Source organism: Tasmannia lanceolata, unplaced genomic scaffold, assembly GCF_043159265.1.
Source record: "Tasmannia lanceolata isolate RefF3 unplaced genomic scaffold, GAP_Taslan_0.1 ptg000026l, whole genome shotgun sequence".
NCBI lineage: Eukaryota > Viridiplantae > Streptophyta > Magnoliopsida > Canellales > Winteraceae > Tasmannia > Tasmannia lanceolata.
Genome location: NW_027518703.1, coordinates 3,467,559 through 3,481,332, shown reverse-complemented (window position 1 = coordinate 3,481,332; position 13,774 = coordinate 3,467,559). Strand labels below are relative to the sequence as shown.

The 13,774-nt window shown below is 40.2% G+C and overlaps 1 protein-coding gene across 1 annotated transcript in view; it reads left to right on the top strand.

The window, feature by feature from the left end:
• Positions 1-13,774, top strand: part of LOC143858501 (acetolactate synthase small subunit 1, chloroplastic-like) — a 30,195-nt gene that overhangs the window by 531 nt on the left and 15,890 nt on the right. The window contains exons 2-3 of the mRNA XM_077369138.1: positions 47-260; positions 8,474-8,557. Coding sequence (XP_077225253.1) covers positions 47-260; positions 8,474-8,557 — 298 coding nt within the window. The remainder of the gene's footprint in view (positions 1-46; positions 261-8,473; positions 8,558-13,774) is intronic.

The window sequence follows — 13,774 nt, the reverse complement described above, 5'->3', positions numbered from 1 at the left end:
ATTTGCCACACCATTTTTTTTTTTTAAATTTAACTTTATTATCCAGGGTGAGGCGCCATACGATTTCGGTGTTTGTTGGGGATGAAAGTGGTATGATAAATCGGATTGCGGGTGTTTTCGCCAGAAGGGGATATAACATTGAGTCTCTTGCAGTTGGTTTGAACAAAGACAAGGCTCTGTTCACCATAGTTGTCTCTGGGACGGAAAGGGTGTTGCAACAAGTTGTAGAGCAGCTCAATAAGCTTGTGAATGTCTTGAAGGTCATGATCTCATCTCAGAATCTCACATTTCGCTTATTTTACTAGAATTTTATGATATAAAATTTATCTGGGTTACTTTAATTTGCACAATTTTATTCTTGTTTCAGTTTCCTGATTAATACATTTGTGAATGGAGTAAGTTTTACATGTTATGCTTGGATGAAGAAGAATATGAAATTTGTGATAATGTGTGGGAAGCAATATGATTGTTCAAAAAGTTTCCATATGCAAAGGAAATGTCAGTTGACTACCTCTTACTGTTTCAGCTCAACATGCCAAGTGTGCATGATATCATCGAATCTCCACCTTTTTTGAGAAGCCAAATGCAAATGGGTGGAACGATATAATGACAAAGAAGGGTCTTGAACAGAGAGTCATCTTCAACTATTTCTAAAAAGAGGGGTTTTGAACACAGGGTCACATCCTCAACCATTTCTAAAAAGAGGGGTTTTGAATACAGGGTCACATCTTCAACCATTTCTATTTGTGGGCCATACAAAATTACAAACACATCGAGTAAAACTAAAGGTAAAATGGCTTCATGTACACATCGTATCAAACAGGTCCTAAGTTGAAGTGGAACACACCACTGAAAAGTTTCTAAATGTGCAATATCAAAAGAAGGCAGTTCAAAGTTCAAACTTCAAAGAGTCAAAACTTTTATCAAGCATAACTTTTGATTGGACCGTTGGATCTGGACTTATAATATATCGTCAGAATCATCTCGATGAGCTCTGCTATGTGTTAAACCTGATGGTCATAGACCATTGCCAAAAAAAAAAAAACTTTACGGACTCCCTGAATCTTGATTTTATGGATGTCATGGGTCGAAATGATCATAGGACTCTTCCCTGGATTCTAGACAAACTCCTCTGAATGCCAGATATTTGACGACCCTTACATTGGGCCTTTTCAAGTGAGTCTCAACCCTATTTGCCAACTTGACAATGTCAGATAGGTTCCAAAGTCCAGACTAGTTGTGACAGAAGTTGATCCTGGATGGCCAAGAAAGTTGGGTGGGTTGTTCAACAATAAGTTTTTCCTGGATGGCCAATGTCGGATGCATAAGTTATTCCGTAATGTTTATGGATGGGTTGTTCAACAATTGATGTAGCACCAGTGGGAATAGCAGCAAATATAACCAAAGGCAATTCTGAATCAAATCTCTCAGGGAGGATCTAGAATGATGTAGTCTCAAATTGCAGTCCAGTAAAAAAATAACTAATTTGAAAGTTTGGAACTGGAGAGTACAATGACTGCAGAATTGCGCATAAAGCGCCGAGTTTTATGATACTTTGTTTCAAGAACTTCTGGAAGATCAATAGGTAGATGTGATACCGTGAGCTAGGTGCTTTCAGTTCTGTCCTGGAGTCAAACTAGAAATTAGAAATTGAGATCTTGTAAACAGAAATTAGAGGAACAGGTCGATCCTGCAAGGCAAGTAGGTGCTCTCGACAGTAAGTTCAGATTCTGAACTTTGCTCAAAGGATGGGATCTGTCTTTGCAACAGAATTTTGAAGTTTTGGTCAAAGGATCTGATCTGATTCAACATAGCTTCTTCTTGAGTCAGCATCGATCTGAACTGGAATTGTGTATTCCAGTTGCAATTCTGTTCGGATCTGTTGGATTTGGTGATCTCTTATAGCAGGGAAGGAACAATAGCAGATCTTCAAAGAACTCATGAAAATTTAAACTTGATACAGAACATGTCACACGAATTCAGGAATTGAGGTATGATTAGATCAAATTAGGCAAGGATGGGAAGTGGAATTCTCTTGGAAAAGAAGCTGCACATATCCATTACAGGAAGGAGAGATCTATTCTCCTTGATCCCCAAGGCTCCTCTTCGAAAACACTCAGCTTTATTTTCAAAACATCCAGCAAGAAACTTGAGATTTCAGCACACTTCAACAGAAATTTCCAGCAGCAGCTTTGTTGATGATGGAGAAGGAGAAAAGTTGAGAGAGAGAGAGAGAGAGAGAGAGAGAGAGAGAGAGAGAGAGAGAGAGAGAGAGAGAGAGAGAGAGAGATTCCAAAATTAGAATTTTCACAAAATATGATATAATATATATATATATATATATATATATATATATATATATATATATATATATATATATATTACTAGGGTTGTACAGTGAGATAGACTAAAATACCCTTATACGGGCGCATAATTACTTAACCCTTCTAACCCTTCCCCTCAAGCTAGTGTATATGTCATACAACCTTATCTTGTTACAAATATCAATCAACTTGGACTTTCTCAGTGGTTTGGTAAACATATCAGCCAATTGATCTCCGGATCGAGTAAAGACAATGCATGTTTATCCCATTTGGAACTTCTTAGGTATGAAATGGCAATCCAATTCAATATGCTTAGTCCTCTCATGAAACACTGGATTAGAGACGATATGAATAGCTGCTCTATTATCACAGTACAAGGATGCTGGAGATAAAGAAGGAATACCAATCTTAGACAAAAGGAACCTCAACCAAGTCAAGTCCCCACAAGTGTGAGCCATTGCTCGATACTCTGCCTCTGCACTAGATCTAGCCACCACATCTTGTTTTATTACTCCGCGATGATACCAAAATTTCTCCAACAAAGGTACAATATCCTGTAGTTGACCTCCTCTCAGCTGGATATTTGCACAGTCTAGATCTAGCCACCACATCTTGTTTTTTACTCCGCGACGATACCAAATTTCCTCCAACAAAGGTACAATATCATGCAGTTGACCTCCTCTAAGCTGGAGATTTGCCCAGGCTACATCAATGATCCTTTCAACTTCACGTGGTTATGTTTTCTGAAGAACAATCCTTTCCCAGGAACACTCTTCAAGTACTTAACTATTTGAAGAACTGCTCTCCAATGGGAGGTACGCGGAGAACTCATAAACTGGGGTTGCAACTTGGGTCGGGTTATACCCAAAACCCGAATCCACAAGCCGACTCAAAAAATATCATGGGCTTGGTTTCTGAATCTCATTTTTTTTATAGAAAACCCGACCCGACTTGATCCAAGATATCTGACCCGCCCGACCTGAGTTGCAACTACAACTTTTGTGCCTTTCACAGACGATGATGAAATAATCAAAGAAAAGAGAGCTGATGTGCTTTAGCCATGAAGATCTTAGAGATTGAGATGTGTTTCATTGTGCAGTTGAATCTATCAAACACATCGTACTTCTTCCAACTAAAATGTTTTACCATTATTACCATTATCCAATGCACCATATACTGTTTTTTTTCCTCCTAAACTAAAACCACAGTTACAATTTTCAAGCTAGTGGAAGTGTAGGAAGAATAAAAAAGTGATGAAAGAGAATTATTACCCAAAATTACAATTTGTAAGGGTAGACACATGGAAGGCCAATACGACATAAAAGAAATTAAAGAGAACAATAATCAAACAATACTTATGATCCGTACATGAGAATGTTGAAAAACCCGGACCCGACCCTAGAAACTATGTCGGGTAGGTCGACTTTAGGAATCTTTGCCTCTTTGGTATTTAAAAAAAAAACCAACTCGACCCGAGATAGCTTCTCGGGTAGGGTAGGGTTATGGGAAACCCAACCCGCCCGACCCGAGTTGTGACCCTATCATAAACTGTCAAACCACTCCCACTACAAAGGAGATATTAGGACAAGTCACAGTAAAGTAGATAAATTTTCCAACCAATCTCCTATACCTTCCTGGATCTTTCAACAACTGTCCTTGATCTGGATAGAGCTTCACATTAGGTTCCATGGGTACCTCAGCTGGTTTCTCTCCCAAGGATCATGTCTCTTCTAATATATTCAGCACATACTTCCTCTGAGACAAGAAAAGACCATCACGAGAATACACCATCTTAACTCCTAGAAAATACCTGAGACGACCTAGATTCTTGGTCTAGAACTCTGTCTGAAGAAATTCTTTCAGCTTTTGTATGCCTGTCTTATCAGTACATTTCCAGTAATAATAATATAGTTCACATAGACTATCAAGAAAATATATCCAGCATCGGACTTAGAACTTAACACTGAGTGATCAACAACACAAAGCTTTATACCAAAGTGTATGACATGCTCACTAAATCTCCCAAACCATGCTCGAGGAGACTACTTCAGTCCATAAAGAGCCTTACGAAGACAACATATTGATCCCATCTCCCCCTTGAGCAACATACCCAGGAGGTTGCTCCATATAGACTTCCTAAGTCAGGTTACCATGCATAAAGATATTCTTCACATCCAATTGATACAATGGCCAACCCCAATTTACAGCTAATGAGATAAGAACCTGGGCAGATGGAATTTTCGCAATAGAGAAAACGTCTTAGTATATTCCACTCCAAATGTCTAAGTGTAGCCCTTCACAGCCAAGCATGCTTTCAAACACTCAACTGTACCATCTGGAAAATACTTAACTAAGAACATCCATTGACAGCTAACGGTCTTAGCATCGGACGAATGTGGAACCAATTGCCACGTGCCATTGGATTGAAGAGCATCATTCTCAGCATCCATGGTGGCACGCCAACTTGGGTGAGCTAATGCTTCTGCAACAGATTTAGGCACAACAACAGAAGTCTAAGTAGAGAGAAAGGTTTGATAGGAAGGATAAATATAATCATAGGAAACAACGTGAGAAATAGGATGTGCGGCAGTGCATGAACGAGCCCGAGAAGCAATTTGAGAAGGAACAACAACAAAATTAAAAGAATGACATATAACTGATTACCTGAGGTAGACCTGTCATATTGGGAAGGCATTTGGGTGGAAGGTTTTAAATTTCGGTTTCAGTTGGCACGGGAACGGAAGCATTTTGGTTTCGATGGAAATTTCCGGCGAAATCTTGTAAAGTCACGGAAACGTAAGGAAACATATGCAAATGATGAATTTTTTTAATCTTTTAAGAAAACATATGCAAATGATGAAATTTTAAGATTAAACTTTAGAAAATGTTAGAATAAGCACAAATACATACTTAGACACCATCACACAAGCAAGAAAACCATCCATAATTGCTTAATCAAGTCGAACACCTAGTGACATGAGTTGTTGCATATGTCTGGAATAGTAAAGTCAATAAAGAAGTACAATGTAATGAAGTATATGAAAGTACAATGACCAATCTCATCTCTAAAAACCCCAACTCTATATTAATACCACATAGAGTTATGAGGTACAATCTCCTCTCTAAAGAACCAACTCTATATCAATACCACATAGAGTTATGAGGTATTATTGGTCCCATGCTGACCTGACCATAGATGTTAAAAACATCATAGGAAGGTGGGCAACACATGATTGAAATGGAAGCGAAGAGCCTATTACAAATATGAGGAATGTTTTGGAAACGCGTGGGAGACGTTTCGGAAATGTGTGGGAAACGTGCGGAAAACGTTCAAGAAACGCGTGGAGAACACACGTGAAACATTCGGGAAACATGTAGGAAACGTTTCACTCCTGTTTCCCTTGCGTTTTCCCACATTCTTGGTGTTTTCCACCTTCCTTGTTACAATCAAATGCATGAATCTTTCACTCGCGTTTCCGTCTCGTATTTCCAAACATTCCCCCCGCGTTTCACAAATGTTTCCCTTGCGTTTCTCAATGTGTTTCCCAAGACGTTTCTCTGCCGTATCCAGTTTCTCGTTTCCCTTTTAATTTTTTTCATGCGTTTCACGTTTCGCTTCCTGTATCTGTTTACCGACCTGGTAACTATGATCTGACATCTCGTACATTTTTTTTGAAGTTACTCTACCGTGCAATTCAATGATGTTGCCTGGCAAATATCATTCTCTACATTAATGAATTGAAATGAAATGAAATGCAAATAATAGCATCTTTTCATTTTTTGTTGTTGTTCTGACCATTTCTCTGTCAAACTTTTGGGGGAAATAATGACGTAAAAGGAAAGCATGCAGATTTCGTTTTGGTGGGGATGCAAATGGAAACATTTCGGTCTTTTCGGGGAAATTTCGGGGAAATTTAACACCATGGTGGTGAGTAAAACGTAGGGAAAGTGGATGGTAATGCAAGAAGGCTGCAGGGAAAGCCACAAGGTGAAAATTGCGATAAGAGAAAAAAGGTAGAAGGAAAAATCCCAGGACAACAGCAACAACATTGGATGCTGTCAATGATGGGAGGGGAAATAATAAAAAAAGTTGGAAGGAGAAAATAGTGGGAGACAAGAGGGCTGCAAAGGCCGTGGAGTGCAAGGGAGAGTAAAGAGGGCTATCAGCTGTAGCCAAGGGTTGTGCTGGCCGGAGTTGTAGGAGAACTCAAGGGGACAGGTAAGGGGTGTAAAGTGGGGAGGGGGAGAGGACGGAGAAGGAGGTGGGAAAAATGGGAAAGGTAGGTTGTTGCTTGTAGCCTAAGGCTGGAAGTGCTAGCTGATTGCAAGGGAGATTGAAACATTGTAGGGAGAGAGAGAAGAAGGAAGAAAAGAGAGCAGAAAGAAAGAGAGAGGAAAAGGAAAAGAGAAGGGAGAAACAGGAGGATAAGAGAAGATATGAATGAGAGAGAGAGAGAGAGAGAGAGAGAGAGAGAGAGAGAGAGAGAGAGAGAGAGAGAGAGAGAGAGAAGGTGGTGGGAAAAATGGGAAAAGGTAGGTTGTTGCTTGTAGCCTAGGGCTGGAAGTGCTGGCTGATTGCAAGGGAGGTTGAAACATTGTAGGGAGAGAGAGAAGAAGGAAGAAAAGAGAGCAGAAAGAAAGAGGGAGGAAAAGGAAAAGAGAAGGGAGAAATAGGAGGATAAGAGAAGATATGAGAGAGAGAGAGAGAGAGAGAGAGAGAGAGAGAGAGAGAGAGAGAGAGAGAGAGAGAGAGAGAGAGGGGTGGGTGGGGGGTACTGTGGTAGTACCTTACTATTGTGTGAGAAGAGGGCTGCTCCTCAATTTTTGCAAAAGTCCTCTTCAGAGCTCGTCGGGAGTTTTAAGTGGTAGGCCCCACTAAATTTATGAAAGGGTCATTTAAGTGGGCTTAAGTGATGGGCTTTAGGTGGGTTAAGGGTTTAAGTTGTGGGCCCTCTTCTATGGTCCAATAAAGAGTAAATTCACCAAGCAAGTGGGCCATGCGGAAATGGAGAACAAAAGGGGAGTGAGGTGTGGGTCCTAGTTGATGTGGACAGCCCCTCATCTAGGATAGTATTATAGTAAACAAGTTTAAAATAGCAAAAAAGGGCAGCCCAGTGCACGAGGCTCCCGCCATTGTGGGGTTTGGGGAGGGCTAGATGTACGCAGTCTTACCCCTGCTTTGCAGAGAGCTGTCTTTGTGACTCGAACCTGTGACCACCAGGTCACAATGGAGCAACCTTACCGTTGCGCCAAGGCTCGCCCTCATGTTTAAAATAGCAACAAGTCCAAAAATAGAAACAAGTTCAAAAATCAAAACAAGTCCAAAAGTAGAAACAAGCCTAAACTAATCAAGTATCTCATGGTTGAATCACATCACTGCTACTTAGCCTAGAGCCTTGAGCATTGTACAAAGATATGCTGTAGGAGTAACCCATTACCTTATGGGTGGAATTGCCACAATATGGGCATTTGTTTTAGCAGGAATTATTGCAGTAGAATAATAGCTAGGAGGACCTGAAAGGCATTATGGCATTATGATTATGAGGAACGGTAAGCATAATTCGTTGTATTTGGCTTAACTCATAACCAAGGCTTAGCTCATAACCCCCCAACTCGTCGTATTTGGCTTGGTATTGCTACCCATTGCTCATAACCCCCCAACTTGTTGTACTTGGCTTGGTATTGCTACCCATTCAATCTGAGAACACATGCTGCATGATGGTTATGAGTAACAGTAACAACTAACAACCATTTAGAAGAAGTTAAAGATAATTAGATACCCAAGTATCCAACCACCCTTCATCTGGTTTATGTGGAGAATACAAAACAACACCATTTCTTTTCCTTTGAGTTCTATTGTATATGTGATAGTTGATATTACTCTGTTCAGAAAAATGTTTCTTTAATATACCACAAAAAGCATTTAGCTTTTCCCACTATATGACATTGCATGCCTATTTAATAGTGTAGTGACAATTTTTTATAATATTTGTATGATTGTATCTAAAGTTCTGAGCAGCCCGGTGTTATGGATATAGGTACGGTTCAGCACATCTGATGCATAAACATTCATTAACATTCATTAAATGTTGGTGCTTACTAGGCTCATTCTTTTATGGCCCGGCACATAAAAAACTATGATGTATCAGGTGGAAGATCTCTCTAAGGAACCACAGGTAGAACGTGAACTGATGCTTATAAAACTCAATGTGGATCCAAGCAACCGCATGGAGGTAATGACCTAATCTTATCTCTGAATGTCTAGTAGGGAAACCTGATTTAGTCCCTGTTCGATTTGGATTATGACAACCGATGGTGAGCCCCTAAACTGATTATTGGACTCAAAATTAATGAAGTTACATTATTTTTGAGTTCAATAATCGGTTTGGTGGATCACCGTCGGTTATCAGAATCCCAAACGAACAGGGCCTTAGTTGTTTCAGCAGCAAGTGATTATCGCTGCTGACACATTAGTGCACTTCTTTGGAGAAAGGCATGTGGTATATAATTGCACAACTATTGTACTTTTGGTTCTGCTCTTTGCAATCTCATGATTCCTAAATGCTCTGGTCCGAAATTAGCTTATTTTAAATTTCTGTTGCTTCTAAATTCTGGCTGGACTCCATATAAAAATTGAGAATTTTTTGTCCATTTCTCTTGGGAGATGTCCACAACATTTCCATAGAAAGAATAAGGTGGTTGAAAATATGAAATAATATAGTAAAGTATATAAAATTTAGAACGAAATGAGAGGGGGCTACAGGTAGGCGGTGGATCATTGGAAGATTGGAAATGCTTGCATTGTCATTACAATAACTTTGGATGGAGGAAATTTTGTAGAAGATGTCCGACAACTAGAGCGAATCTGTCTCCCTCTCCAACCCGGGGGGGGGGGGGGGGGGCAGCCCGTTTTGGGGGAGGAGATCCTATGGGAATCTTGGGCTTGTCTTAGACAACAGACAAAACTGGTTCTGCTCTTCCTGTCAATACCTTAATCTCAGGTGGCGGAAGAAATGCCGCTGGTGTCATCAGCCAGAACCTCCCTACAGTGGGTTCCTCGTTCTAGTTCCTCTATGGAGGCTTCTAATAGTGGTGAGAATGACACTTGGCCCGATTCGGGTAAATTATCCCGTCACAAGAATTCAGGGTTTCCATCTCTATCTATCTCGGGCAAGGAAGTGGAGAATCGTATGGGTTCATTAAGAGCTTGCTTGTTAGGGAAAAAGAAGAACCCTAACGAATCCTTGCAGGAGCTCTGGAATTGGGCTCAAGTGTTCTGGGGTATCCCATCCTTACAATGCCCCTCTATTTTGGTGTCAGATGTTGTCCTCTTTATGTTTGAGTCTGAATCTCAAGCCTTAAAGATTCTTGCTAAGGGATCTGAGGCCCTGGACAATCATTTGCTCTCCCTCTCACAATGGAAAATGGAATTCATTCAGGGAGAGGAGATTTTTTGGGTTCACTTTTTCGGCATCCCTCTACACTCATGGGCTGTTTCAACGGTGGAGGCGCTAGGAGGTCTTTTTGGTAAGGTTGTAGAAATCAAAATGGAAGGTCATCATCAGAATTGCATGAGTTCTGTTTCGGCCAAAATCATAGCTCCCCATTGGCATTTCTTTCACTCCTATGTTAAACTCAAAGTCTCTGATCAGATCTACACAATTGGGATTGAGCTTTCGAAGGCAATCCCTGATTTTGCTCTCCCTGGTTTGGACTCTGGTCAGCGGGGGGAACATCCTCTGGTGATCGGGGGTCCTTTGTCCGGCGAGCTGTTGAACCCAACAGGAATTTCAAATTTCAAATCTTCAAATCTTCAGGGTTGCGCCCTTGAGAAAGGCCATTTCGCTCGCCCCGAAAATCCGATGGACTGTCCTGTGATACCTAAGCCTAGATCTATCCCTAGGCAGAAAGTAGACTGCTTGGACACGATTACCAAGTCAGCTTGTAAGCGCTCAAAAGTTAGGAAAATGTTTGACTATCGAGTTTCTTCTGGCGTTTATAATGGTTCAAAGTCGGCGACCAAGTGACCTCATTCTCATCACAGTGAAATGATGAAATCTTTGGAGAACACCTTGGCCTCGAATCCAGGATCAAAGAAGAATAGATTACTCAAGATCCTAAAATCCTTCTCCAAAATGGGAAGGATTGATTAATTGCGTATTCCCGAGTTGGACCTCTTCCCTGGGGCCTGGAGTAGGATAGGGATTCAGAGCCGAGGAGTAAGATAGGGATTCAGGGCCGAGGAGTAAATATATTTCTTCTTTTCTTTCTCTGGTTAGAGGCGGAGAGGGCAAGGAAACGTCATATCTCCTCTCGATGTATTTGCCTTAATATTCCACCTTGGGAAGATGCGCAGGCTCTCCTGGATGGGATGGCTTACTTAATAGTAATAATTAGATATATCTGCCAAAGTTATTTGGGTCTTGAGGGTTAAGGATAGGATCCTCATGGCGAGGACATATTTTAAGGGTTTCCTTTACCATCAGGAAAGTAAAAATGGACAATCAAGAACCTTTGAATCAGGGATCATCTTCCTGTCCAGGGGGCCGAAAGAGGAATCTCTTCATGGAAATCATGGTGCTGAAATCAATTCTTGACAAGATAAGCAGAATGGTTTATGATGAAGAGTTAGCATCCACCAACGCCTTTCATGATATCTATGGAGATTCGCCAGATGATAGGAGTTGGCGGAGTAGATTATGGGAAGCCACGAGGGAGGTGGCCATCTTCTTCCTGGAGGGAGAAATTGAGACATGATCTTCCCCTGGCTTCTTGGAAAGAAACCCGAAAGCAAATGGCATGGGTTTGCCGATTTCCCTCCTCCAAAGCTTCTTGGATGAACTCCGGAAATGTTCTTATTAAATGGTTTTGGTGGGTGTGGATGAACTCATATTTTTTGAGGAATGTTTATGGAGGAAAATGATGGATAAAAAAGAAGCAAGTTCGCAAGACAGGTTTTTGGGTACAGTTGGGGCCAAGCCTTTTTTAGAGAGGATTGAAAGCAGTATATCTTCTCTTTCACCTTTCTGGCCCAGGGTATGCCCTGGCCTGTTCTTCTTTGATGCTGTGTATTGCTAGGGGGACCCCTGGTCCCCATTGTAATCTTTATAGTATCAATGAAAATATGTCGCTTTTCAAAATAAATAAATAAATTTCTGTTGCTTCTGTGACACACTCTTCCTGTTGTTTCTGGCAACTAAAGTTCTGTGATTTACGTCTGCATGTTTATGCTTTAGCCATGCAAAGTGGTGAAGTCATTTGTCTGACCCCCTTATATTCCATACCTAGATGCCTAGCTGAACCTAATACTCTTGGAAAACTTAGGTAACTAAATGCAAAATCAAAGTTCTTTGCATGATGTAAAGAGGAGTTGATGAAATTCCTTATCGTTGTTTGGCATAATGGATGCTGTTTCTGATTACAATTGTAGTGAGTAGCTCTGGAAATTAACTAGAAAAATAAGTCAAGTAGATCTAAAGAGAGATTCCGGTTGTATTTTCAGGTCGTTGTCATAGCTTACTCAATTAAGCTTTCGTTCACTTCTGGACCAAGTTGTGCAAACCCATTCTGCCTGCAACGTTTTGAATTTCAAACATCATAATGGAAGCAAATGAAAATGTAAAAGAGATAATCCTCTACGCTTTTGGTTTAGAAACTCCGAACAATATTTGAAGGAAAGAAACAAGAAATTTCTTGAATGTGTGCTTGTTGATCTTATTGATTATAGAAAACCTTGTAGGAATCTTATTTCCATTGAGAAGTACATGAAGATTATCAATTCAGCTATTCCCTGAACCACTTTTGGAGAGAGGTTTGTATGAGTATGGAGAGGAAGGAGATTCCTGCTACTCCTAAACTTGGAAAGCTGAAGCTAAATTTTGATCCGAGTCTGGCTGGTGTGGGTGGGATCTTATGAGATGGGCTAGGCCATGCCAAGTGGGCTTTCTCGCGCGCAATTGATATAAAAGATTCTAATGAGGCGGAGGTGATGGGCAAGGGTATTAGATTCACAAATAATGAATTGGATCACTTAATTGTGGAAGGAGACTCCTTGAATGTGATTAGCTGATTGGATAATAGGAATCCCCATTTGTGGGGGCTGGTTCACGGATGCTAATACAAGATTGTCTGGAGGGTCACGACCCATCTTTTTAGCATGTAAGGAGGTCGGCCAATAGCGCCACCGACACTGATCTGTTGCGTTGTTCTGGAGTGGAGAGAACCCAATTGGAATTGTTTGATTTCCTTCCACCTTGATGTCTCTATTGTTTAGCTATAGTTGCATTGTTCAGGTTCTTAAATTTGGTTTTCTTTTGTATCTACCACCTCGGTCCTTGGGGCTTTCCCTTGTATTAATAAATCTTTCATCATTCAAAAAAAAAAAACAGCTTAGCCTTAAGCAACACCTGTTTGCCACTATCTGCAACATTGTTGGCTGAATCTTGGCAGTTCGATTATATTTCATATTTTATATCCTTCTATGAGTCAGCAACTGATACTTACAGCTTTTACATTATGTATAAAAATATATTTTACACAGTATCTAGAGCACATCATCTTTTAAAAAATTGCTATTTTAGATGTGTGTGTGATGGCCATTTGTTAATTGTAAAGAACAAACAAGGCTAGTAAGAGAAATCCTTACTTTACCTTTTTTTTTCTTCTTTCTTTACATTAATCGCAGTTTTAATGCCTTTCTTGTTTCATTTAGATATGCTTTTTAACATCCTATGATTTTATAGAATAGTTCTATAATTTGTGGACATGGACACGAGTGTCGTGTGTTGACAATGACACGGAATGTAGGAAACGACATACCCCAAAAGTTTGTAAACTAGGGACACGACTAAAATAGAAAGTATATATAATCATAATTTGTTGATATAGATTTGTGTGCCGACTTTCGAGACGGATATGAGTTGTCTGACATGGCAACATCTAAAAATCTAGAAATGGTGACATGTATATACACATAAAATTATTGATTATTACACAAATATGTGTCCACATGTACATCTAGCCCTCCTCAGACCCCGCAATGGTGGGAGCCTTGTGCACTAGGCCGCCCTTTTTTACACAAATACGTGTCCACACGCTCACATTAACTCTAATACTCCTAGCAAGACACTTAAAAGTGTTGAAGGAGTATCGGCACGTGTTGTGTCGGGTAAGGCATGACACATGTGCCAGCAATAAATTCAAAGTGTAGGCTAAAAATAATAATATTAAGAATAATAAGGTGGCTAATATCATTGCTTTATTTTTTCCCATTCTAACCCACTTTACCTATGTTTTCCTTAAAGTTGGCTTTTCCAAGGGATGGAAAGAGAGATTCAGTTTCAAAGATTTTTTCTGGACCCTCCTCTCGCTTGTCTATGCAATGACATTTATGTAACCTCATTTCTAGTACACTTTGCTTTTTCCATGGCATTAGTGGAGAAGAAAAAACA